Source organism: Melozone crissalis, unplaced genomic scaffold, assembly GCF_028551555.1.
Source record: "Melozone crissalis strain CALT ecotype California unplaced genomic scaffold, PUWL_Pcris_2 ptg000034l_1, whole genome shotgun sequence".
Classification (NCBI taxonomy): domain Eukaryota; kingdom Metazoa; phylum Chordata; class Aves; order Passeriformes; family Passerellidae; genus Melozone; species Melozone crissalis.
Genome location: NW_026535812.1, coordinates 9,273,464 through 9,298,374, shown reverse-complemented (window position 1 = coordinate 9,298,374; position 24,911 = coordinate 9,273,464). Strand labels below are relative to the sequence as shown.

General features: G+C 45.9%; 1 protein-coding gene across 1 annotated transcript; it reads left to right on the top strand.

The window, feature by feature from the left end:
- Positions 1-241: 241 nt before the first annotated feature.
- Positions 242-5,864, top strand: SCG2 (secretogranin II). Its single transcript, XM_054282583.1, has 2 exons — positions 242-316; positions 3,586-5,864. Exon 2 carries the CDS (start codon positions 3,600-3,602, stop codon positions 5,475-5,477), a length of 1,878 nt encoding a protein of 625 aa, XP_054138558.1. The 5' UTR covers positions 242-316; positions 3,586-3,599; the 3' UTR covers positions 5,478-5,864.
- The last annotated feature ends 19,047 nt before the right edge of the window (positions 5,865-24,911 follow it).

The following is a 24,911-nucleotide window of genomic DNA, read 5'->3' as shown; positions in this document are numbered from 1 at the left end:
TTTTTCCCTTTCCTCCTTGCCTTCCTTTTCTCTCCTTGTTTATCCTCGTACCTTTTTTTTCCCCTCTATATTTTTTTACTTTTCTCCTTTTTTTTCCATCCCGTCCTTTTCCCGCTGCCGGTTTGACGTGCCCGGGCTGGGGGTCGCGGACGCTCCGGCGGGGACGGAGCCGGGCGGGGCTGGGCCGTAGCGGGCAAGGCGGGGCCGGGCCGGGCCGAGCCGGGCGGGGCGGGGCCGTGACGCGCGGCCGGGGCGGTATAAGCGGGCGCTGTCCGGGTGCTGAAGGCGGCGGAGCGGCGGAGCGGCGGCAGCGCAGGTAGGGCTGCAGGGCCGCCGGGATGCAGGGATGCAGATTGGGATGTAGGGATGCAGGGATGCAGGGATGTAGGTTGGGATGCAGGATGCGCGGAGCCCCAGGGCTGCGCAGGAGGATCCGACACCGAGAGAGCTCCGAAGTCGCACCTTGAGCCGATGGTGCCGGGGCCGGGCATGCAAGGGAACGCATCTCTACAAAATGCACCCCTATCACTATATGTACTATACACATACAAAATGCATGTCTGCATGTATAAATGCATGTGTGTTGTACCAGATATCTGTTATGTCCGTGCGCTGCCGGCTCGGAGCGCTCCCGGGAGCGGCGGCGCTCAGCACAGCCCGCTCGCAGCGCTTCAGGGATGGGCACGGGAATCCCTCGGATCAAACACCCCCCGAGCCCCTGCCCAGATGGATCCGCATGCAAACAGTCCTTAGAGTCACTAGGACTGCCGTGAGTTTGGGATTTTACCCTTCGTTGCTGTTTTGTTTGTGTTTTCAGTCCCTTCCACAGGGTAAAAGGCTAGGGATGCTTATAAACAAGGCAGATTTGCTGCAGTCGTGTTATTTATTGCAAAAAAGAAATGGGAGGAAGAGTGCATGATATACTTATTTTCCCTATGGATAACTGCTCTTATGTTTCACCTAAGGCTGTCAGAGCAGGGACACATCTATAGGAAAAAACCCTATGAGTTTTCATAGCTAAATTTCACTGGAAACATTAGAGTCACATCAGAAACAACTGCCAGGAGAATGAGAGAGAAAATTACTGCTACCATGGAAACATCCCAGAAACAAGATATTTTCTGTGTCTGTTTTTCAGGGAACTTTTTTCAGTCTGTATTGCCCTTGTATGTGTTAAATTTTGATTGTGGTTGCCTCATTTTGTAAAGAGGAGCTTCTTCATCTTCATTTGTTGGCTAAAAGATGATTTTCCTGTTTGTTAGGTTCTAATAGAGGAGAAAATATGCTCTCCATCTAGACTGGCTTCACAGTTATTGATCTGAAGACAAAAGAGCTGTTTTAGCATATTGTGACAGGCACAGGAGAGAATGTTTACAATATTTCCTAAAGATAGGCTAAAATGTCCTGTTTTAAAAACAAATGTGGAATTAAAGTCTGAACGACTGGGGAGGAACACTCTTACCTTGGATAGCACAGTATATTTAATGACAAGATTTATGACCTGAACTGATAGCTTGTAAAAGAAATCCTTCCCAAATCTGTTTAACAAGGCTTTCAAATATCATCTACCAATAAATTAGAAGTAAAAGTTGACCTAGAGGCAAATGCGCAGAAAATATGTAGAGAGGAGCCGATGATCTGTTGTTCCTGCAAAGGAAATACCCAACTGAGCAACATCCTTGTGGAACACTAAACTAAACTTTGCCTGGCTGCACACATTTTGATTTCAGTGGGATGCTGACAGCCCTTGCTAAGGCTGTAACAATCCCAATTGTGTGCAGAGAAGGAGGGTGAGTTCCTGGTCCTTGTGAGTGGGAGGTGCTTGGCAGATGATTATAGAAGGACTCTCCCTTCCCCCATCCCTTGGAAAGGACAGTTTCTCATGTGCTGATCAAATGAACTCTGTTAATGACCAGTCTGCTGAAAAAGAAAGCCTTAATTTACTTATTTGCTACAGAAATAGAAAATTAGGTGATGTTTGGCTGGGGGTGTTTTGTTTGTTTTGGTTTTTGTTTGTTTGTTTGTTGGGGTTTTTTAATGGATATATACATTTACGTCCAGGGCTAATGCCTTTTCTGTGACAGAAAATGAAGCAATGGGTTGACTTTGGCTCAGGGCAAACTCAGATCTGGAGGGTGGGACTGGCTAATTAGCTGTTGAACTAATCATTTGTGAAATCAATGCTCAAATGTATCCAGGCTTGAAGTCAGAAATGTTTGGGGAAATTGTTTGCTATTATGCCTGTTAGCCTGCTCATGCATACTGAAGGGGGGGAAAAGAGGCAGCTCTCTGAACTGATAGGGCTTTAATTATTTAGTTAAGTCACATTATGTTAAGGACAAAAATGGAGTGGAAAAATCTACAAGTGAGCTGAAATGAACACATTCATGCTCACTTTCTGCTTCCAGCAGTGGGTAAACACGGGTGTGCACAGCTCTTTCAGGCTCTTATGAACCACCAAAGTCTCAACAGGATGATTTACCAAGCCAAAAACCAAAGGAACCAAAATAGGTCAATTAATCAAAGCAGTTGATATCTTTATCATTCCTTTCTCATTGTTGAACCTTTTATTTGTTAATGCAAGTGGGTCAGAAAAGAGTCCAGTCTATCCCATGGCCCCAGTGTGCCTGAGAGTGTCCTGGGGAATGACTGGTGGCAATTTCCCCTCTGCTGGGGAGGGTGCCCAGCTCCCTGCAAGGCTTTTGCAGCTGTACCCTCGTGCACAGTGATGCTGTAATCATCTCAGCTCTGTCACAGGAGTGTTTTTCCCAGTTCTGCTCCAGAGTTTATTTTTGTCTGGTGTACGCTGGGCAGACATGGGCTTCTACTGATCTATTCTAACCAAATTTGCCAGGGGTCATGTTTCTGCCTGTCCTGGGACCTGATTCAATTTCTGCTGGAGTGAATGAATAAGCAAATGAATGAAATCACCACTCAGAACCTACCTACTCAAGCTCGTTTCTGAGATGGGCTTTCAGGGATTCAGTAAAATTATTTTATACCTTTAGGATAAATTATATTTTTCCTCTCATGTAAGAGATCATTGCCCTAGGAAGATGAGTCATAGAGTCATTACCTGATATTCCATTGTAATACAAATATTTTTTTAATATGAAATAGCAAAATAAAGGAAATAACTTCAGTGCTATCAGTAGTGACAGAAATAAACTTGCAAGTAATTTTATATGTCATGTTCACTTCATGACAATAATTTTATTGCAGTTAAGCGCCATTCAGCAGTAATGTCCTGGCAGGAAATTAGATTACCTATGGAGCAATCTCACAAAATATTTCTGTCTGTAGTTTTATTACTAGTATTTTGAGCAGCATTTAAATGTATGGATATACCAATTTTATAATTTAAGTGCTTTGTTCTCATGATCAAAATGACATCTAGGTGTGTCTATGGGCATTTCATGAGTTATATGGGGTTGGTATTTTGTACTTTGGTGCTGCCATTGGACAATTAATGTTCATAAAGTACATGAAGCATAGAGATAAGAAATTTCTTGCAGAGCTCTGTTTCCTAAGCCTGTCTCCATGTGTTAACAGCTTCTTTTTCTTCTTCTTCTTCTTTATTTAAAGGAAGTATTCTAAACATGGCAGAAACTAAAACCTTCCAGCCTGGAACAGCCTGTGCTCTCACCTTTTTCTTTGTCCTAATCTGTTGGGTCGATGCAGCCTCCTTCCAGCAGCACCAGCTGCTCCAGAAAGACCCAGACTATGCAATGAAAAACCTGCAAAGGCTCCCAAACCCCGACATGATCAAAGCCCTGGAGTACATAGAGGACCTTCGCAAGCAAACCAACAAGGGAGAAGGCAGCCCTGACTACAGCTCTTATCAAAGCGTCCCCTACCTCCTCCCACAGAGAGAAAGCAAGGACCAGCTCCACCTCCCGGATAACGTGCGGGATTCTTTGACTGAAGATGAGTCCCAGTGGGTTAAGGTGATGCTGGAAGCCTTGCGGCAAGCCGAGAAGGAGTCAAAGGCTGGCCCAAAGGAGAATAAGCCCTACGGTCTGGGTTCAGATAACAGCTTTCCAGCTGGAGTGACTGATGATTACGAGGCTTACAAGTGGCCTGAGAGGTGGCAGAAGTACCTCAAGATGCCGCTTGGGCACTATGAAGAGGGCTCAAGGGACAGTCCCTTCAAGCGCACCAACGAGATCGTGGAGGAGCAGTACACGCCCCAGAGCCTCGCCACCCTCGAGTCCGTGTTCCAGGAGCTGGGAAAGATGGCAGGGCCCAGCAACCACAAGAAAGAAAGGGTGGATGAGGACCAGAAGTTGTACACAGATGATGAAGATGATGTGTACAAAGTGAATAACATTGCGTATGAAGACGTGGTTGGAGGAGAAGATTGGAATCCCATAGAGGAAAAAGTGGAAAGCCAAACCCAGGAAGAGATAAAAGACAGCAAAGAGGAAATTGATAAACATGAAGAGGAGATTGACGACGAAATGAAAAGATCGGGAAAACTCAGCTTCCTTGAGGATGAAATAAGAAGAGAAAATAAAGATCAAGTGTCAGAGGATGTTTCAAAACTAATGAATTACTACCTGAAGAGGCTGATGGGTAGTGCTGGGAACAGGAAATTAAGGACTGGAGGAGAACTTGAGGAAAAAAGAGCATCCATGTTTTTGGATAAACAACTCGATCCTCAGGCTATAGCTCAGCTGATAGAAATCTCAAGGAATTTGCAAATTCCTCCTGAGGATTTATTAGACATGTTGAAAGCTGGAGAAAAAAAGCAGCTTCAGAGCGAAAGGTTGGAAGCTGAGCAGGAAATGGAATTCCCAGAAGACCTTGACGAGATAACTGAAACCAATCTAGGACAGAGTGATATATTTAAAAATAATATAAACTCTAAAATCGGGTACATGAAGCAGCCTCTTATTCCAGAAAATCTACCCGAAGACCTCAATATTGAAGATATTGTCAGCCTTCTGGGAAATGACAATTTAGCTAACCAAAATCCCTCCTACTTACTAAATCGTCTGAATCAAGAAAATGACTTGCCAAGACTGTCTTACATTCCCAGAAGATTGAAAGGGCACCTGTTCCCCAAAGCTGCCTGGATGAATGACTTGGAGAGGCGACAAGCGGAGTACGAGAAGCTGAATGAGAAGGATGAAGAGCTGGCTGATTACTTGGCAAAGGTGCTGGCAAAGTACCCCGAGGTGATCAATACCAACCAGATGAAAAGAGTCCCTGCTGCAGCATCAGAGGGCAACCTGCAGGAGGAGGAGCAGCTGGAGCAGGCCATCCGAGAGCACCTCAACCAGCTGGGACCACAGGAGGCTGCCAAGCTGGCCTCGCTCAGCAAAAGGCTCTCCATGGCTGGGGAGGCTGATGACACGCAAACCAGGCAGCTCCTGGATGACGATATGCTGGCAAAGGTGCTGGAGTACCTAAAACAGGAGAAGTCAGAGCTTGAAAGAGATCACATCACCAAGCGAGCAATGGAAAACATGTAATTGTTCCCCAAGTATTATTTCTCTTCAATGTGTTGACTTCTATCCCAATTCAGTTGTGATTTATTCCTGCTCTCACACTAAACAACCTATGGTAGACTATTTACCATTGAACAGTCTGCATATCTTTCTCAGAGCTGTTATATTGTTTATTGATATATGTTATAAATTATGAGGCAAACAACAAATTGCTTCAAGTGTTTTAAGAAACAATTTAATGATATCAAGTAAAAGTATAATATGTAAACAAATGACCTTTGCATTGTTAATAAAACATGATAAATGAAGAGTGACAATTATAATTTGAAATTTTTAAGATTAATTGGATTATTTTGTTACTGTCTGTAGTGGTTTTTGTGCAGTATCGAAATAAAAAAATAAAGCATTATATATATATAGTTTTATTTACAAGGCTTTTTCTATTCAGTGTTTTATTGTTGATGAATAAATTATTTCTGGACAATCGACTTTGTTTCTTTGTGACAGTTGATAAAGTCATACTAATTGGAAACATATTTTTACTTCTACAGATGACTCTTCTGAAATACATTATTTTTCCTACACATTAAGTTGTAAGCATAAACCTGTGGTTTTCTGGGCCATAAGAACATCAACTGGTGTTACCCTTAAGGGCAGGGGGTACCTAAAGAGCTTGCTGAAGTCAATATGTGTAATACCTGCATTACCTACAACTGAAAATTTGGCCTCACATAATTAAGAGTATCTGTACCTCCTGGCAGCAGGAGGAACATAAATGATCTGTCCAGCTGAGACAGGCTTGATGATGAAGCTCTGAAAAAATACAAGATGGAACCTTCCTAGGTGAGCTCTGGGAAGCTCTGCAGATGAGTCCCCTCCATCTCTCATGGTGACAACCACAAAGAAAGAGGCAGGGAACTCCCCTGTGTGGAACAGCATTGGTTTGTCTGATAAAAATATTATTTCCTTCTCCATGAAGTTACCATTGCATGTCACATAAATACACAGAAGACCTTTACTATTCAGCACACAATCTGGACACTTGAAATGTCTCTTGAGCTCCTGCTATGACCTGCAGTAGGTGGTCTGGAAACGTTCTGGCTCTTTTACAGAAGGAAATGTGCTTGCATAACGCTGTGAGTCAGAGGTGGTTTCCACCGGGACAGCTCATTTCCAGGATTATAGTTTAAAAGTGGTTTTCCCTGTGGTATTCTGCAGCAGCTCATCTGGGCTAAGTGGGGTGGGGATGATTTTTGGCAATGTCTAATGAAGTACAAAGGCCGCAGAAATAAAACTTCATCTTCGGTGTTGCCATTCCCAGAGAATTCAAAACAGACAGGAGTTCAGCCCCTGTTTCAGCCATTATTCTTTGAATACACACAGGACAATAAAACATCTGCTTTTCCAGGCATGTGTAGGACCTGGAAGAGATGTCACACGTGGTGACACAGGACAGGTGGGATCCCTCAGCATCATTCCCCTCCTGCCACAGCCTGCAGCCCTCCCTTGCCCTGGGCTCCCCAGGCTCCTGAGCTGACCAAAGCCCTGGGGAACTGTTTGGCTGCCTCCAGGCTCTTGCTCAGGGAGAGCTCAATGACAAGTTTGGATACCAGAATGATTTTGTACCTAAGAAACCAGTTGTACAAACCTATACATTAAAGGACAGATAAGTCAGACACTGTGTGGAAGAGGAAATAAGCTTTGGAAAATCCTAATCTTGGCATGAGTAACTACATGACTTTTTAGAAGAACGCCTCACTCACAGCATGTGCAAGCCATCAGGGACTTCGTGGCTCATCTTCACAAAGAAGAAAAGGGGGGGGGTTGTTCTTGAAATAACAGAACTTTGTCTAGCAGAACTATATGGAAGTGTCAAGCTGATTTCAAGCTAAGAAGTTACATCAGTATTTTTCCCTCTTCAAGCCACAGAAAGCAGACAACTAATCTCCCTATGAAGTGCCTTATTTCTAACAAACTCATCTCCAACTCTATATTGGAATTAAATGAAATGAGAAAATATTAAACAGGCAGCAGTCTCCTGGTAGCTGTAGCTGCCTCTTGCTATGCAACCAAGGCTCCTGCAGCAGATCAAAAGTTATACCTGAATGTGCAAGACAGCATTATCCAAATGTACATCCCATCATGAGATCTGCTCCATTAAACCACTCCAGAGCCTCCCCCTGCAGAGAGGCTGGGTAGTACTTAATTGTTCTTAATAGCCATGGCTGCTTCTGCTTTCATTTGTCTGTGGTTTGTGTTTTCCTTATGGGTGCACTGGGACAAACAGTCATGTTGTTAATAATGCACACAGAATGCATAATCCATAACAGATACACTATCAAGCTTATTACTATAATTATATACAAAATAAAGTGACCACCCTGCAATTTTTGCTCAGGCAAAGTGAGGAACAGATTTTTAATTCCCTTTTTGTGTTATGATTTGACAGCATCCCAGATGCAGCTGGTTTATAATCTCTGTGTCAGTGGCTTTGGTCCAGCAAAGAAAATGTTTCTGCTCAAATCTTCCTCCTAAAACTTGCTTCATTGTGTCCTTGTATTTAAGGTCCTCCCCAACACACAGATCAAACAGAAATTCTGTGTCTGATTCAAATACATCAAGCTGATCACCCTCCTCAAGATCTGAGGTAGTTCTTTGTACATACCCTAGAATTCATTTATTAGTACCATAAGAGTAAATGCTGTGTTGTTTTTTTCATTAATTCATATGCTACTGCAAGTGCTTTGTTTACATCTGCCTCTTGATGATTCCATTATTTTGTCAGCTGGAGCTCTTAAATGAGAACACTTGTTGATTCAAAAATTAATGTAACCAAATTACCTCGACTGGAGAAATGAGATTGTAGCAATTATTTCCTTCTAAAAGGGCATTTCCACAGTGCAGTGGAAGGGGGTTGAGTTGCATGTAATGTGACAATTGTAACTGTTTCCCAAAGCACTTTACAAGACACTTGTTTCGCAGGAGAGATGACACAAGCCATGATTTTCTGAACATGACAAAGGGGAGCCCAGGCTGGGGCTCAGGCAGCCTGAGCTGTGCTTTGTCTCACAGCTTCACTCTGCCACTCCTGCTGTCACTAATGAGAAACCACTAATGATGCAAACCTGCATCTCCAGACACACCTGAGGAGGCCCATCTGCCATCAGCCAGGTCACACATGGAGCACAGGGGCTCTGTGGGATGTGCAGTGTGGGAGCAGCATCCCATTCCCTGGGGCACCCTGCACCTTCCCCAGGCTCCAGGGCTATTTACTCGTGATGCACAAATCCATACAGACACAGCTGGATGTCAGCTGCACTCTGAGTCTGTTCAGCTACCCAGCAGCCTCCAAAGAGGTTAATGTGAGCTACAGGAGCTCCAGTTAGCAGCAGCAGGCAGGTGCAGAGCCTCTAGTGCATAAAGTGGAAAGGAGAAGCCCTGAATCACAGCTGATTAGCTGGAGAGCCACGTTATTCCTGACTTTTGGATCATTCAAAAACATTTGAGGTCGTTAATAATTAATTTGTAGATGTAGCAGAGCTCTAAATGTGGCTGATTAAATGCATTTGACGTTTCTCTTGAGAGAGGCTGTTATTCCAGGAAACCACTTGCTATCTGCAAATGTCTTGGAATTAGTGTACTCAAAATTACAGGTTCACTCACAATGTTTTTCCCTGCAAAGAAAGGAAAGTGACCTCTGATTCCAAATGTAATGTACCCTGGTGAATAACTATGGCACATTTATTTTAGAAGTTCCCCACAGGCACTCAGCAGATCTGCTGTGCAATGATGTGGTCCAAGGTGCAGTGCTCTGCCAAGACAAAAACCTGCAGACCATGGGCAGGGCAGGTCCTGCACACCTGGGGAAGGTGTTAAAAAGGGGTTGTTTGGCAACAGCACAGCCCCTGCAATTGCTGCTCAGTGATATCCTTCCCAAAACCCCTCCTGGCATCAGCCTGACAGCAGAGCCCCATGCTTTACCTGGCACAGGAGCCAGGCTCTCATGGAATGCCTTGGTGGGAGTGCCACAAAGCCTCCAGGTCCTCTGGGCTGGATGAGCAGCATCCAAGACAGGATCTAAAAGAAATTATGAGCTTTATTCTACGTCTGTGTCTCCCCAGTTATGTCAGCAAATCTGACAAGCCAAACTACTGGGTTTGTTTGGCTTCTTGCTTAAGTGGCAGTAAATCCGTTCAGGTGTAGCTGTGGGGTGCATTTTGTGCCACTCCATTTAAATGTTTAGTGAGAACTAAGAGTTTATGCAGATTTGAGCACACATTTTTCAAGGGGGTCACTCAGATCAGGGAAGTTTTCCTACTGCTCTGCAGTCACCACCATTGGGACACCTCATCTACCAGAGGCAGTGGGATCCTTCCCTGACAGAACTTTGCTCAGGGTCACCTTGGGAAAGCATTTTTGGGTTATTTCCCTCTTGCCCTAAGCTCATGCCAACACACAGAAAGGAGGGGCACAGCATCTGCCTGTTGAGATCTCCAGGTGAAACATATGGTCATTCTTTATTGTCTATTAAACTCTTTCCAAAATCATACATCCTTTAAGTGGATCTTTTTTCCTAGCTCAAATTTTAGATACCATTTAGTTTCACATTGCACATATCTTGAGCCTGAACACAAGAAGAAACCTCCCATCCCCACTTTTCTCTCTCCTCTTTGACCTAAGAGAAGGCATAAGACTGCTTGGATAAGATGCAACATATAATTTCTGCAAAGAAACATATTTTTACCATGGCTACATGTTTTGCCACCTGCTGATAAATGTCACAGCAGCACAACAAACCACTTAGATCTTCTTGTACTCCCCTATTCAGTGAGTAAGAGCCAGGCCAGGAACATCACATACACAAACAGAAAAAGGTAAAAACAAAGATAAATCACTAAATGGGGAAACCCTCAACATTCCTTGCTTGTTACTCATTTAGCATAATAACATGTTAAATCCCCGCAAGTAAGTTTTGGGATGGAAATATAATCTGACAGGAAAACTATTTTCTGCAAGGGTAAATCCAATCTGATCCAACACACTATCAATTGATTTTTTTTTCTTACAAACATGAATGCAACAAGGCAGAAGCTTTTTGATAGTGACTAGCACACTGAAAGAGGCTAAGAAAAAAAAATAAAAACTAGACTGGAAAATGTTATTCTGTATGTAAATCTGCAACTACCACCATATTCTACTGGGTAATTTAGCCAAGAGAAATGTTACTGTGCAAACCCTGAGCTTTTAGTCTCACCCATGGCCTCAGGCTTTGCTTTCCTAGAAGCAATAGTAAGGCTGAACTTTGTTTAAATGTTTTTTTGACTTTCTAATTTCTATTTAAAAAATGCCAGCCCCTGGGCCTCTTCTCACTCAGAGTGTGTGGTCTGAAGCTGGTGCAACCACAGTAGCACAAATTTCTACAAATAGCTGGAGCACAGTGGCTGCTCTAATGCCAAGATGTTCTGTATCATGTGCTCCTGAGCCTCCTACTTGTGACAGAGGAGCTATTTCATCCATAGGATCTTTATTAGCAGGGAAAAGTTTATGGATATTTTTATTCCAGAAGAAAAATTACTGTCAGAACTGAAAAAAAACTTAGAAAAAAAGGAAAGTTGCCAATTCCTCAAACTTTATCACCTGTTACATTTTTACTTATTACAAAACCACTGATTTGATTTTATTTCATGCAATTTCTCCTTTGCTCCTTTTAGAGTCAGCACACTGCGCTGTTCTGATGCTGCACAAGAGTTCAGAGCTGTTGCCTGCTTCCCCGTTTGGCAGCACCTTTTGCATCAGTTTTATTTATATCTGACCCAGTGCAGGTGGATCCAACACCTTCACCCAGCCCTGTGCTGTTTGTGTCTGTGCCAGGAAATTGTGTGATACCCCACACAACCAGGCTGGTTTAAAGCTGAAGCTCATTCCCAGCCCAGAATAAATGTGGAGCAGGAGCCAGAATCCTCCACCATGGACAGAGCAGTGCTTGGCACTGTCACCCTGTTATTCAAAGTTATTCCGATGTTTACATTTTTGTAATGGGGTTTCTCATGCACTTTTAGGTAAATAATGATTGTTTTACATTCCTTTCTAGAAGAAGAGAAATTTGATAGACTGTTGGTTTAACCAGTGTGGCCAGAGAGGTGGCAATTTCATCCTCCAATCCATGATCACGTTAAAAATCTATAAATATTGGAGTCAGAAATAAACTATGCCTTTTTGCCTTGGATGTTTCAGCGTGTGTGTGTGGTTCATTTTGTGTCCTGTTACAACATGGCACTGCCTTGGCAGCCCCATGTGCCCCTCCCAGGTGGGGACAGTCAGGGACAGCAGTGTGAACGCCTGGAGGCACAGTGGCAAATGTACAGCTCAAACATGTGGTTTGCAGAGGGAGCCACAGAGAACTCTGTTTTTTTCAGCACTGCTGTGGCCGTGAACACCCTTTGAGGTGAGAGCAATGTGCCCTCTGTGGGGCTGGGCACTGCTCCATGCACAGGGAGCCACACCAGGCTCCAAACCCCTTGTCTCCAAACCAGGATGCTGCTGACACATCCCCCTCAGCTCCCCCCACCAGCCTTCCACACAGGCTGGAGTGTCAACTCTGAAAAACAGGAAAACTGCTCAGGCACAGAAATGAGAACAAAAGGGATGGTAAGTAATTTGGATATTAAAAATATGCCAAGGTAAATTGTGGCAGGCAGGTCAAGTTCCTGAGGAACAATATTTTGACAACAACTTTCCAAGAAAATTTAGGTAAAGTCAATACTTGCTCAAACACCTTTTCCCATCCATCTGATTCACAAGTAGGCAGCCAGAAAATGTGATTAGCTTTATTTCATTAACCCTGCTAAAGGAAACATTTATATTTTTAACTTAATATTGGAAGCTTGCTGAAGTGCTCTCCAAAGCCAGGTGATGAATGAGCTGGGAGCCCTCCCATCGCTGCCACTCCCTGCCACCATGTGCCATGGGGAAGATAAATGATAATTTATCCTGGCCATGCTGCAGAATAATGGGATCATCTGGGGAAAATGGGACTGGAGACTGCCTGAAGATCAGCATTCCCCTGGGCAACCTGAGGCTTTGGGAGCCTTCTGTCTTTGAGCTGACACCTCAGTGGTTACTGTCTTGGCTAACTCATTTGTTAGTCAGGTTGTGTAATTTCCTTTTCTTCCATTTACCATCCTCCTGACTTTTCTCAGTGCATGAGTCAGTAAGCCTGGCTTCATCTTCTTTATAAGTTCTGAATCTATTTTATTGTGGATAAAGTTCTTGCTGGCCAGCTTCTACAGTTTAAATATTCAGAATGGAAAAAAAAGTGAAACTTCACCTTTGGCTTGGGTATTTTTTTAAATTAACTCTTGCCCTATAGCACCTCTCCAATGAAGCAGCCAAAAGCAGACTGTTCTATAAATATAAAAAGGAAGTGACCTTTCAAAAATACACACTTTACATATCAAACTGCAGAGATAAAGTAGAATACAGTTATTCTATGCCAAGACCATTGAGACACTTGCCTTTTTCCTAAGGAAATGACTTTGCCTCACAGCTCACCTTTTTATAGTGCACATTATGCTGCCCGTGAAATTCATTACCCAGTACTTGCTCTCCTCCATAGCCTGGTGCTGATGTCTTTAGGAGATGAATTTTTTAATAGCCTTCTTGATGAACATGTGTTTTGTGGCACCTGAAAATAGATGTACTGCACATTTTACCTATTGAGCTGTACATTTCAGCAGCTGTGACTTTCTATGTGAGGAGATGGAAATCATTTAAAGAGTCATTTGCCTGATGAGATAGGATTATTTGTCCTCCTACATATCCAATGAGTACAAAGTTGGATTTATAGCTTGACCTTTTTACTTTACATCTTTCAAGAGCCAAAGAAGAGGGAGAGAACTGCTTTATAAAGCTGGGTGAGCACAGGCACTGCAGTAATTTACCCACCTATCAACAAAGACTGCTGAGATGTGTGAGCAGCAGGTGCTTCAGTGCAGCTACTGATACAGAAAATATGGAAGGAGAGCAGGCAGGACCCTGCTGGGCATTCACAGGTCAGGAATGAGGTGTGGGGAACCATTTCTGCCACCAGATCTGGCTTGGGCAGCTGGAGACAGGTCTTCAGCTTGACTTTCTCACAAGGAAGGCACCAGCCTTGGCTCCTCAGCGTGTCTGTTACTCATCCATTTTCTGAAAAAGAAACTAAAGCCAGGCATGCTGTTCTCCTAAAAATATTATGACTTATGGAACTGTGAAACAATTTGGCTGCCTAAAACTGGGCATCTGCATTAAAACAGCTCAACTTCCCAAGCTGCTGTGCCTTGGCAAAGCTAAGAAAACTTTGGGGTTGGCTTTTCCTTATAAATAGCCACATTTTTGTACTGGGGTAACTTATACTGGGGTAACCTATATTGGGGTAAGTTCCTGCAGCCCTGCTGGCTTCATTGAGTACAGAGGTGTGGTGGTGTTCACAGGGGTCTTAGGGTGAGGGAAGAGATGAGGATCTGACTCCATGTTTCAGAAGGCTTGATTTATTATTTTATGATATATATTGTATTAAAAGTATACTAAAAGAATAGAAGAAAGGATTTCATCAGAAGGCTAGCTAAGAATAGAAAGAGAAAGAATGATAACCAAGTCTTGTGGCTCGGACAGAGAGTCTGAGCCAGCTGACTGTGATTGGCCATTAATTAGAAACAACCACATGAGCCCAATCACAGATGCACCTGTTGCATTCCATAGCAGCAGATAATCAATGTTTACATTTTGTTCTTGAGGCCTCTCAGCTTCTCAGGAGAAAAAAAAAATCTTAAAGAAAGGATTTTTCATGAAATGTGTCTGTGACACAGAGGTTTGGCCATCTAGACCAGTAATTACATGGAGATAAATGATGCCCCCTATGTCCTTTTTGGGTGTGTGACAATTCCATGTGCAGCCAGATCTCTGGAGAGCACTATTCCCTGCCCAGAGCCCCTCTACCCTGTGCTCCAGGGAGCAGCAGACACTGACAGGCTGTGGGAGCACAGCTGAGACAGCACCACCTTCCCAGCCCAAGCAAGAGGAGAACCAAGGCACAAAATGTCCAAGGGATCTGTGAAGAGCCAGCACTGATCCCCAGGGCCCCACAGGCTCATGTGCCTGCTGTGAGCCAGCCCTGAGCACTGATAACCTGCTGTAAATGGGCAGGGACACCTCCCCAGTGTCCTGCAGCCCCCAGGAGCTGGGATGCCCTGGGATACCCTGGGATACCCTGGGCTACCTGGGATACCTTGGGATACCCTGGGATATCTGGGATACCCTGGGATACCTGGGATATCTGGGATACCCTGGGATACCTTGGGACCAGCCTGGCCCTTGGCTGGGGCCCTCCCAGGGGACAGAGCTGCTCCCAGCCATGCTGGGCAGGGCTCCCCTGCCCTCCCCTGCCCCCAGCACTGCCTTTGGGCAGGCTTTGAAAGGTTTTTCCTTCCTCAGCCTGATCCCCAAGCCTGGGGAGCACAGGGGGCAGTGGCTGGGGCCCTGTAAGGACAGACACACTTATGGTCTACCCCTGCTACATTCAATCCAACACTTACAAGGATCCAAATATTATCGAACCCCAAACACTTCATTTCACACAACACAAAATTTTATACAGCTCTTGAAGTTTTTCTTAAAGCTCTTCTATAAAAATGAAGTATAAACTGGAGGTAAGAATCATCTGAACATAAAATGAACTATATTCTCTTCTGAAAATTCCCTTTCTGTTTAGCTTCTAAGAGTTTTTACCTGTTCAGGAATCTGCAGACTGCTTTACTCAAAGGAGACTTTCATTTCTCAGGATAAAAAATCTTGTTTCAAGATTTTTTATCCTGAGAAATTCTCCTCTCTTAAGCTAGAAAGCAGAAAATAGGATCTTCTTTTCAGCATTTCTGTGGCCAATAGCATCTGTAAGAGGCTTTCTGCATTCCTTCTGGCAAGAGAATTAGTGGAGAATTAAATATCATGTAAATATGTTGAGACACAACTACAGCCTGATGCAAAATATCCTGCATCCAGAATGAGGTATCCTCCCATCCATGGAAGTATTGTTATTCCAGAGAAGTCTGTCAAGGACCATTACTGATAATAGCATATAAAAGCTGTAGTTCTGCTCCCCAGAACTAGCCAGTTTGCTTTCTTCACATGCAATTTAGAATTTGGTATAATTTTCAGCTTTGCAGTGCTGGGAGGGCAGTTCAATGGACTTTTAAAGTTAATTTCGAGAATCCAGTTCAATTTAGCAAGTAATTTACAGGGACCAGCCCTCTCATTGCAGCATGGTTTTGTGCCCATTGCAGAAAGCTCAAGGGGAAGGAAGACATTGTCATTAGCTACCTCACATAATGCTCTCCAACACCAAATGCAATTGTGAGTGGATATATTAAAGTGTTGCTACTTCAATGTAAATTATTCTTTTCCTTACAGGGCGGATCTTCCTTAAACTTGAAATTGCTGCAGCTCTGATGCTAACAGAGTCATGAGATAAATTAATCACAGAGTCAGTGCATCTGCAAAGAATGTTCTTGAGTCTATCCCATTGCTACAGCCCTTGCAGGAGATCTGTGTGTGTGTGTGTGTGTGCAGGTATCTGTCAGAGGAAGCAATCCCCAAGGGAATTTCTGGTGAAATAACCCCTGTGTGCTCATAGGGCTGGAGGAGCAACCAGCTGGAGCTTTGGGGCCACCAAAGGGGGACACAACCCTCCTATTTTATCTGCTCTTGCCCATGGCCCCTTTAGGTGGGTTCCCTCCTTTAGGTGAGTTCATCCTTTAGGTGAGCTCACCCCTTGAGGTGAGTTCATGGCCCCTTTGGGTGAATTCACTCCTTTAGGTGAGTTCATTCCTTTGGTGAGTTCATCCTTCAGGTGAGTTCATGGCCCCTTTATGCGAGTTCACTTTTTCTTTAGGTGAGTTCACCCCTTTAGGTGAGTTCATGGCCCCTTTAGCTGAGTTCGCCCTTTCTGGGCACTCCATCAGCTCCCCCAAGCCCAGAGCTGAATGCCCTCTCACTGAATCCCCTCTCACTGCACAGGGCACCCAGCAGGGTGGCGGCACGTTGGCCAGGGCTACCCTGAGCTGGAAGTTTTGAATCTGTCCCTGCTCTGTCCCACTGGTCAGTTCCTGTCCCCATGTTCCTCACTGCCTTTAGGATGCCAAGTTTGCAGTGCAGCAAACACGAGCCAGCAAAGAGGAAACAGCTGTGTTACCTTTAAAGACAGATAGCTGGAGGCTTTCCAGAAATTTCTGCAGGTTTTTGCACTGCTGATTTCTTTGCCACAGCCAAGATGAACCCAAACCCATGGGGTGAGCTTTGTGCACAGCTTTTCATGCACCCCACGTCCCCCAGGAGTAAAAGCTCCTCTCACCCCCACCTTGGGGCGCCCAGTGCTGCTCCCATTCCAGCATGGGCACCCTGCAGCCCACCTGCCCCTGTGTGCCTGTGCTGGCCATCAGGAAATGGCATCTGGGAGCCTGGGGGCTGCTGCAAAGGGCCCACAGGAGGCACACAGGCCTGTGCCTGGTCTGCCTGAACACGGTGCTGCAGCCCACACCGAGCCAGGAGATGTCTGAGAGGTGCAGGCTGAGTGAGAGATGATGCTCTGCAACGCACACAGGAATTGGCTGATCAGCTCTTGCCTGAGGTCACAGAACACAGTAAATACAGAAATGGGATTATAACTGCATCAGCCTTGGCCTTTTCAGTTCCATTTCTAGCAGAGGAAATGCTAAAAGTATCCACAAGCACTCTGGCCAATTAGTTACCAAATGTTTCTGCAATATCTATAGCATCTTCACAGTTCAGAGTATTTGCTGTTATTGGGAATTAAGAAATTTTACTACACTCTGCTTTCACCGTTTGCAGAGCAGTAGCAGAGCCCATTACCACATTGCTAGCTGTGCTCAGATAATGCCTACAGAGAAATTAATGGCAAAAATCTGACTGCTCTGAGCTCAGTGGGAGTCCAGCACTGCCATCAGTATCTCCCAGACTTTGTAAGGTCTTTAGAGACCATGTCTGTGAAATATGTCCCATCCCTAAGGCAAAGCTCTAAAGCTCCCTCCTTTTTCTAATGCTGTTTTTAAGCTTTTAAATCTTGTGTTCAAATCCGCCCTAACTGGGCAGTAAGTTCCAAACCCTTTCCACAAACCTAGAAAGGATTTTGTTTTGTTCCTATATTTAAAATAGAAACATTGCTGAAGTTTTTAGTAAAACCAAAGTACATCAACAGCTTGCAGGACACTTACAGATGTGGGAGTTGATCAGAGGACACATCCCCAGGAGCAGCTCCACATGCAGCTAGGGGGGTACAGCCTAAAGAGGTTCCCTGGAAAGGAACAGGGCTGGAAGCACCCAGCCTCTGTGGTCACTTCAGAGGCTCTCAGCAGCCATCTCCATCTCCTGCTGCTTTCCAGCATGTGCAGAGTCTGGCTGGGGCTGCATCAGCCCTGATGGGATGCTGGCTCTTGTCAGCAGCAGCTGCCTCTGCAACATTAGTCACACATGCAAACAACTGAGCCCACTGAGGAGAGACAGCAGCAAAAACTGTTCTTCAATTTCCTATTTTGCTATCTCTGTACATCTGGCTGCTTGTTTGTCTCATGTCTCCCAGCCCTGATCTCAGGAGTGATTTTTCTGCTGGGGAGATTTTTTCCTGCAGGAGTGTCTGCCTTTGCCAGGCTGATTGTGCAAGTGGAAATGAACTTCCATTGAAAGGGATTAATTAAAAGAAGATCAGAAAGATTAGCTGAACTATAACTGGTTTGTGCCTTCCCTGTTGAATGAAAAGCATTGTGCTACAAACAGTGGAGCCAAGGGCCAGCCCTTCCCCATAAGTATCCAACCTTTTCCCTGTATTCTGGCTTTAGCAGCAGCTCCTTGATGGTAAATGAGTGAGAGCTGCTGTAAGGTTCTGGTGCTCAGCACTCACACCCACACAGGGAAAAAGGGCAAGGAAAAATGTCCAGTCATTCCCAGGGCAGCCCTGCTTTGTTTCAGGGAGGTGGGCTTGGGGTCACAGCTCTCCCAGCACAGCCCATCAGCCAAAGGAGCCTCATCTGTAATGCACCCGAGCTGTGCAACCACCAGGGACTGTGTCATGGTGCTCATGGAAAGACAGAGGTATTTCTAGCTTCTCTCTGTCTTTTAGAGCTGTTTTCCAAGGGCTACCCATGCCACTCTGAGTTGCTTGGGTGACAGGTTTCCCACCCTGGGGCTCTCTGAGAGGTTTTGGGCCTGCCTGTGCTACTCATGATGGCTGGGCCCTGTGTCTCCTGCTCCACACACAAACCCCTTAGCAGGAGCACTGACCAGCACAGCAGGAACCAAACATTTTCCCTGGCACCAGAGCTGGAGAACACCAACACAGCTCTGGGCTGGGCCAAGGCACTGACATGGTGGTGGTCATTTGAAGCAAGGGCAGGAAACAGGGCTTGTCCCACCCCACTGCCCCACACACCCCTGCCTCTCCAGCACATCTGATGGGCTGCTCCTGCTGTACCCAACCAACCTCACTACTGCCACAGTGATTTCTGCATGGCAGCAGATCCCCAACACCATGACAGAAGGGACTGGAGGGTGTTTCAGCATTTGGAGACTGGAAGAGGCCAAGTACAACCAGAAGCAATGAAAAAAGCCCTCCCAAAGGAGTTGTGTTTACCTCAATTACACAGGAAACCCCTCTGTGGCTGATGCTAGAGAGGCTTTAGTTCTTCTTGTAAACAGCAGTGATCTTCCCCCTCTTGCATTTTCCGCTGCCTGCTTTTTTCCAGCTCAGGAACTCAAGGGGGAAAAAAAATAGAAAATGAAGACAAACAACAGAAGAGAAAGAACAAACTTGAAGCACAACAGGTCAGGAAGAACAGAGAGAAGGCAGAGCAGGAGGTCCTGTCCTTCCCATCTCAGAGCACACGAGCAATCAATGACATGACAAGCAGCAAACACAGAGCTGATGGAAGGAAAAACTGTTTCATCTAATACATAATGAGACCAAAGAACTCAGTGCTGTGAATGGACATCCAGGGAAGGACATGGTGAAATCTGAACAATTTGTGTAACGAGAACAAGAGCTTTAGCAGTTAACAACCTCATGTGTGTGTGTGCGTGTGTGTGTGTGGACATGATGCAAGGCTGCCGGGAGGTGCCTGGAGCACCCAGTTTGCTGCAGACCCATTAAGCAGATGGACAGTGGTGGTTTTGGTGTGGCAGCCCTGATCCCTGTTCTCTGTGGCACTCCTGTGTGCCCATGAGCCCATCCCAGTGCAGCTCCCCAGCCTGCACCACACCCCAGAGCCTCTGGCTGCCACCTGCAGCACTCACTGTGTGCCAGGAGAACAAATCAGGGCTAAAGCACCTAGGAGAGCATTCAGGATGTGGATTTTATTGCAGTCTACACAAACTCCATTTGCAGCTTGAGCACAGCAGACTATTTATGAGAGGAGTTTTGCTGCTGCAGATAATGAGGCAGTTTTCAGCAAAGTGTAAATCTGCTGCTGCTTGTAGGGGCTCCCAGGCTGTCAGAGCACAGATCATCATTGCTGAGTGCTCTGCTAATACTGTAAACAGTGATGACATTTAGAGAATTGTTTAACTGAGGGAGGAGGTTTAAGTCACTTCTGCAGTAATATCTAGTGGGAGGATAGACCTCTGCAGATTACACATCACAGCTCTGGCAGCAGGCTGTAATGTCTTTAAGCTACAGCTTTAAGTTATGAATAATGGCTATTAAAAAATCCTAACTCTCAGCTGTGGTTAGAATGTCTGGGTAAGATGTTGTCAGAAAGATTGGAGCCCAGATCATGGGTGCAGTATCTGTCCTCATCCCATGGAGCAGTGTGGAGGATTGGCACACCATTACAGTGGTTTATTGCACCTCTTAAAACCAACACACTGCAAAGTGCTTCCCACCAACAATCCTTCCACTTGGATTTGAGTTAAGCCTTTCCAAGTCTGAGCATCCAAGAGCATGAGGAGTCAGTAGGATGCACATTTTAAGGGAGTCTTTTGTAACTTTGAGAAAATTATTTCCTCTACAAGGATTTATTTATCTTATAGCAAGGTAACGTTGAGGCAATGTGAGATGAGTGTGACATCTCTTTCCTGAGCCCACAGCAAAGAAGAAGCCCTTGGCCTGTGTCCCTGAGACCATGCTCATGAATGTGTGGTTATTTCTGCAGCAGCGCAGGAGGTGTGTGAAAGAAAGCCTCTGAGCAGTACAAGGGTGTATGAAAATTTAAGTAAAGTCAGTTTAGCTTTGAAGTGTATTTAGCTTTCAAATTAAAGTGCAAAAAACCCTTAAATTGCTAAAGCCAACGTTAAAGTTACAGCACATCTGTCCCCAAATTTCAGTGAGAGCAGAATCAGGTGGCTCCTTTTGGCCAGGTTTGTGCTGGCCCCTGTCCCTGGCAGGGACAGCCCCAGCCCCTGCACTGCAGTGCAGCCCTCCCAGCACAGAGGGAGCTGGGACAGGAGACCCTTCCCCAGCACAGCAGGCTGGGGGCTCAGCTGGGTCTGCAGGATGGTGCCGTGGCTGAGCACCAGAGGGGTTCAAGGCTTCCAACCCCAAATGTGCAGCCTGGCAGCACAGGGCAGGGACAGCAGCACAGGGGCTCAGCCACAGGGATGCTTCTGATCTCAGACAATCTGGGGGACTTGCAGGCTCTGGGGCTGGGTGGGGAAAGCCCTGTGGCTCTGCATGCCCCTGGCTCCCTCCATCCTCCAGCTGGAGGGGTGGAGGGCAGGCACAGTGGCCGAGCTGGTATTTCTCTCATCACACACACCAAAAATAGCAGCTGGCCTTAATGCAGGTTTTTCTCTAACCACTTTCTTCTAATCAGCTGCAGAAAGGCCAGCCACCATCTATTCACCACAGAGCAAGATGGAAATGCTGGGCAGAGCTGCCAGGTCATTCATTTAACCTCAAGAGTTTAATCCTCTTACTGTGCCTCCATGAGCAAGGAGTGGGACAGCCTCTGGCCAGGTTCATGCCTTCAGTGAATTAGCAGCACCATCCATAGGCTTGCAGAAGGACAGAAAATCAGAGCAGTACCATGCAAGGAAAGGAACCTCTGGCAGCTTATCCTGAGCTGTCTGGAAGGGCAGGCAGGCTACAGGCAATCAGAGCAGCCACAGGACATAGCAGATACCATTTTATAATACATTTTTCCCCCAGCCAATTTAAAGCTTGTTAAAAGTGGGAGACCAACAGCACTGAGAAACAGCTGAAGAAGGAAAACTGGTTTCAGTAGCATGAGATTTCTGTCATAGGAGATTTTCTGCACATACCTTCTGTCAGAAGCAATCCTCAATCTCAGAAGTCCCACTTCAGTGGGAAACTATAAATGATGGTCCATTCACACAAGGTTGGCTACAGCCTGCAAGGGCCATCCAGCTGGATGAAGCCCTGTTTCTGAACCCAGATGTGCCCATTTTCCATACACAACATCTGATAACCAGACATTCTGCTGGCCCTCACTGCAGCACACTGACCCTGCTCCCTGGGGCTGATCTGCCATGCAGCTCTGCCTGCAGCACTGGGGGGTCCCTCCTGCACCAAGGCTGCTGTCCCAGGCTTCACATGTCCCCATCTGCCCATCAGCCACCGTGTCCTTGCTCTGAGTTACAACTGCAGCACACAGGGCCAGCCTGAGATGAGCCAAACCCCTGAATGTGAATGTGATGCCCACCATGGAGAAGGACAAGTGTCCTTTTGTTCTCTGTAACCTTCTCACAGTGACCTGCCTCCACTGGCAGGGCATGGCCTCACATGCTGAAGTTCTGTGCCTCCCTGAGTGCCTCCAGCTGGCACTGGGTGAAAATGCTCTCTTGAGAAGAGATTCTCTGTGCTCAAACCTGTGCAGGTGAGGGAGAGTCACTCCTGTGGAGTGCTCCAAACACCAGAGCCCAGGAGCACCACTGGTGGCACCACCGACAGCCCAGAGGACAAGCGATGGGGCATAAGTCCTTCTGCAGCACCCACAGAAGACAGACCAGCACCACTCTGTCACATTCACATTCTCTGAAAAATCCCTTCACCCAGGATTTTTCTCCTGGGAAGCTGAGAAGCCCCAGAGAAAAATGAAAACAATTATTATTTCATTTGCTTCTCCTGTGTTGTGCTCACATGTGGAATGCGTTTGGAGATTGTTTCATTGGATTCTGCTGTGAGTTGTTTTCACTCATTGGCCAATCAGTGCCAAGCTGTGTCAGGACTCTGGCGAGAGCCACGAGTTTTCATTATTATCTTTTCAGCATTCTGTCTGTATCCTTTTTGTATTCTTTAATATAGCTTAGTTTAATATTCTTTATATAATATAGTATCATAAAATAATAAATGAGCCTTCTGAGAACATGGAGTCAGATTCATTATTCCTCCCTGCCACGAGGGTCCCCACAAATACAACCCCACTCTGGGACTACTCCAGGCCACCAAGAGGATGCTCTGAGGTGTTGGCAAGCCCTAGGGATGCCAAGATTTTTTGATGTCCTGCGTGCAGTCAGAGTTCCACTTCAACTGGAGCATTTTTACTCAGGGGATTCAAATCCCATTTGCCTCTGCTCCAGCTGATGGGGGCACATTACAGGACAGCAAGAGTTTTTGAAGCGTGGTTGAAGCTTGCAGCTTATCATCCTACAAGAACACTCCTGTAATGAGAATATCCCACAACCAATATTTCATTTAATGGTTTGCATTTAGTACAAGCTACCAACATTTAAAATGAGCCAAACTGACAAACACATCAGCTGCACCTCCTGCTCTGCACAGCACCTGAGACCGCCGCTCTTCCTTTCCAGCAGATTATTTCCCCTGTAGAAGCCAGCTGCCCATAATATCAAGCTCATCATTTTGAACATTAACTCTGTCTAATTCTCACTTTCTTGGCAGGCCTTTGCCATAGAAACCTCCTTTAGCAACAGGGAGGGAGAGCAGCAGCAGCTGCAGCCAGAGACATTGATGGGGCAGCCCTGGACCCTCTATGTGCCACCTCAGGCCCTGTGTCCCCAGCTTCCCTTCCCAGCAGGATCAGGGAGTGTGTCAGCAGGCAAAGGGCTGCATTGGGAAACTGTTTGAGACCACTTCAAAATCACCTTTTGATTAAGTTCCCTTGGCCTAGTTTATGAACCCAGCTCTGCCAAGGGGAACAGTCTGCACCCGCTGAGCACTGGAGTCACAAGGATGATTTCTGATGTTTGTGACCATGGGTACAGGGAGTGACAAGAGGAACCCAGAGGGAAGTGTGACAGGATGAGAGCTGGAGCACCTCAGTATTGGCCCAGGAGTCACTCCGCTGAAGTGGAACAAGTAGAGCAGCTCAGGGCACTGAAAACAGCCCTGAGAACTCCATGGAAAAAGAAAATGATGAGCACAATCATTTGTGACCCTCGCTGGCCAGCAGGTCTCTACTGTATCTGAGCCTATGGGGAGCACTGGGATCTGAGATGTTCTAGGGTTTTTTCCTGCCACACATTTCTATGTCTTGACTTGACTGTTATTTCTTTTACTGGCTAGAAAAATGAGTATTTGCCTCTCTGATGGGAGGCATGCTGTAAAGAGAAAATCAGGAGCTGCATGAGGCAAGGGGCAACACCTCAGTCCTGTACCACCAGGAGACATGGCAAAGAGAAGGGTGGGCAAGAAAAGATGGCACTTCAAATTCCTAATCAGTCAGCATCTAGGCTGTTAAAGAGGTGGTGAAGGATCAGAGACAGCATTGTTATTGCTTCTGTATCATCCTTCCTCCAGGCTTGTGCCTTTCTGTTCCCAAGAGCTTTATTTTGGCAGGCAGATAAAGCATGCAGCGTGTTGCTCTGAATTTTCCACTTGTTTCAGGGCAGTAGCTGGTTTGGCTCTGCAGGCAGGAGCAGTCAGCTCTCCCCATGCTGCACAGCCAGCCTGAGGTGGAAACATCTCACCAAGGGAAACAGTTCAGGTGAAGCTAAAGGCAGTGACAGCCCCTCTGTTGTGGAGCCTGCTGGTGTGCAGCATTGGAGTGTCCCAAGCAAGGCTTGCCCAGCTGCCTCCCCTCTGCACAGCCAGCACAGGGACAGGTCTCAAGCACTAAGGCAGGCACCAACCACCACTCCCAGGCTCAGCAGCCTTTGTCCTCCCATTCTCTGACTCATCCTGGCAAACTCCCCGCTGCTTCCAGCCTCACACCGTGACTCACTGGTTAACCTGCACCTCTCACTTCCAATCCTCCCTGCCAGGTTCTCATTATCTGCTCTGCTGCCTGTGGGACAATCATCTCTGGGGAGAGCCCAGGAGGTCTGCACCTCCAAAGCCTTTCCCCTGCTCACCTGTCAGCATAGGACACAATTAACACAAGGCAGCTGACCTGAATTCACCAGCCTGGCTTGAAGGGAATAGGGAACAACAAGTTTGTCCTGCCTGTCTTGTGCAGTGGGAGCAAATACTTTTATCTTGATGGGTTCCACAATCTGCAG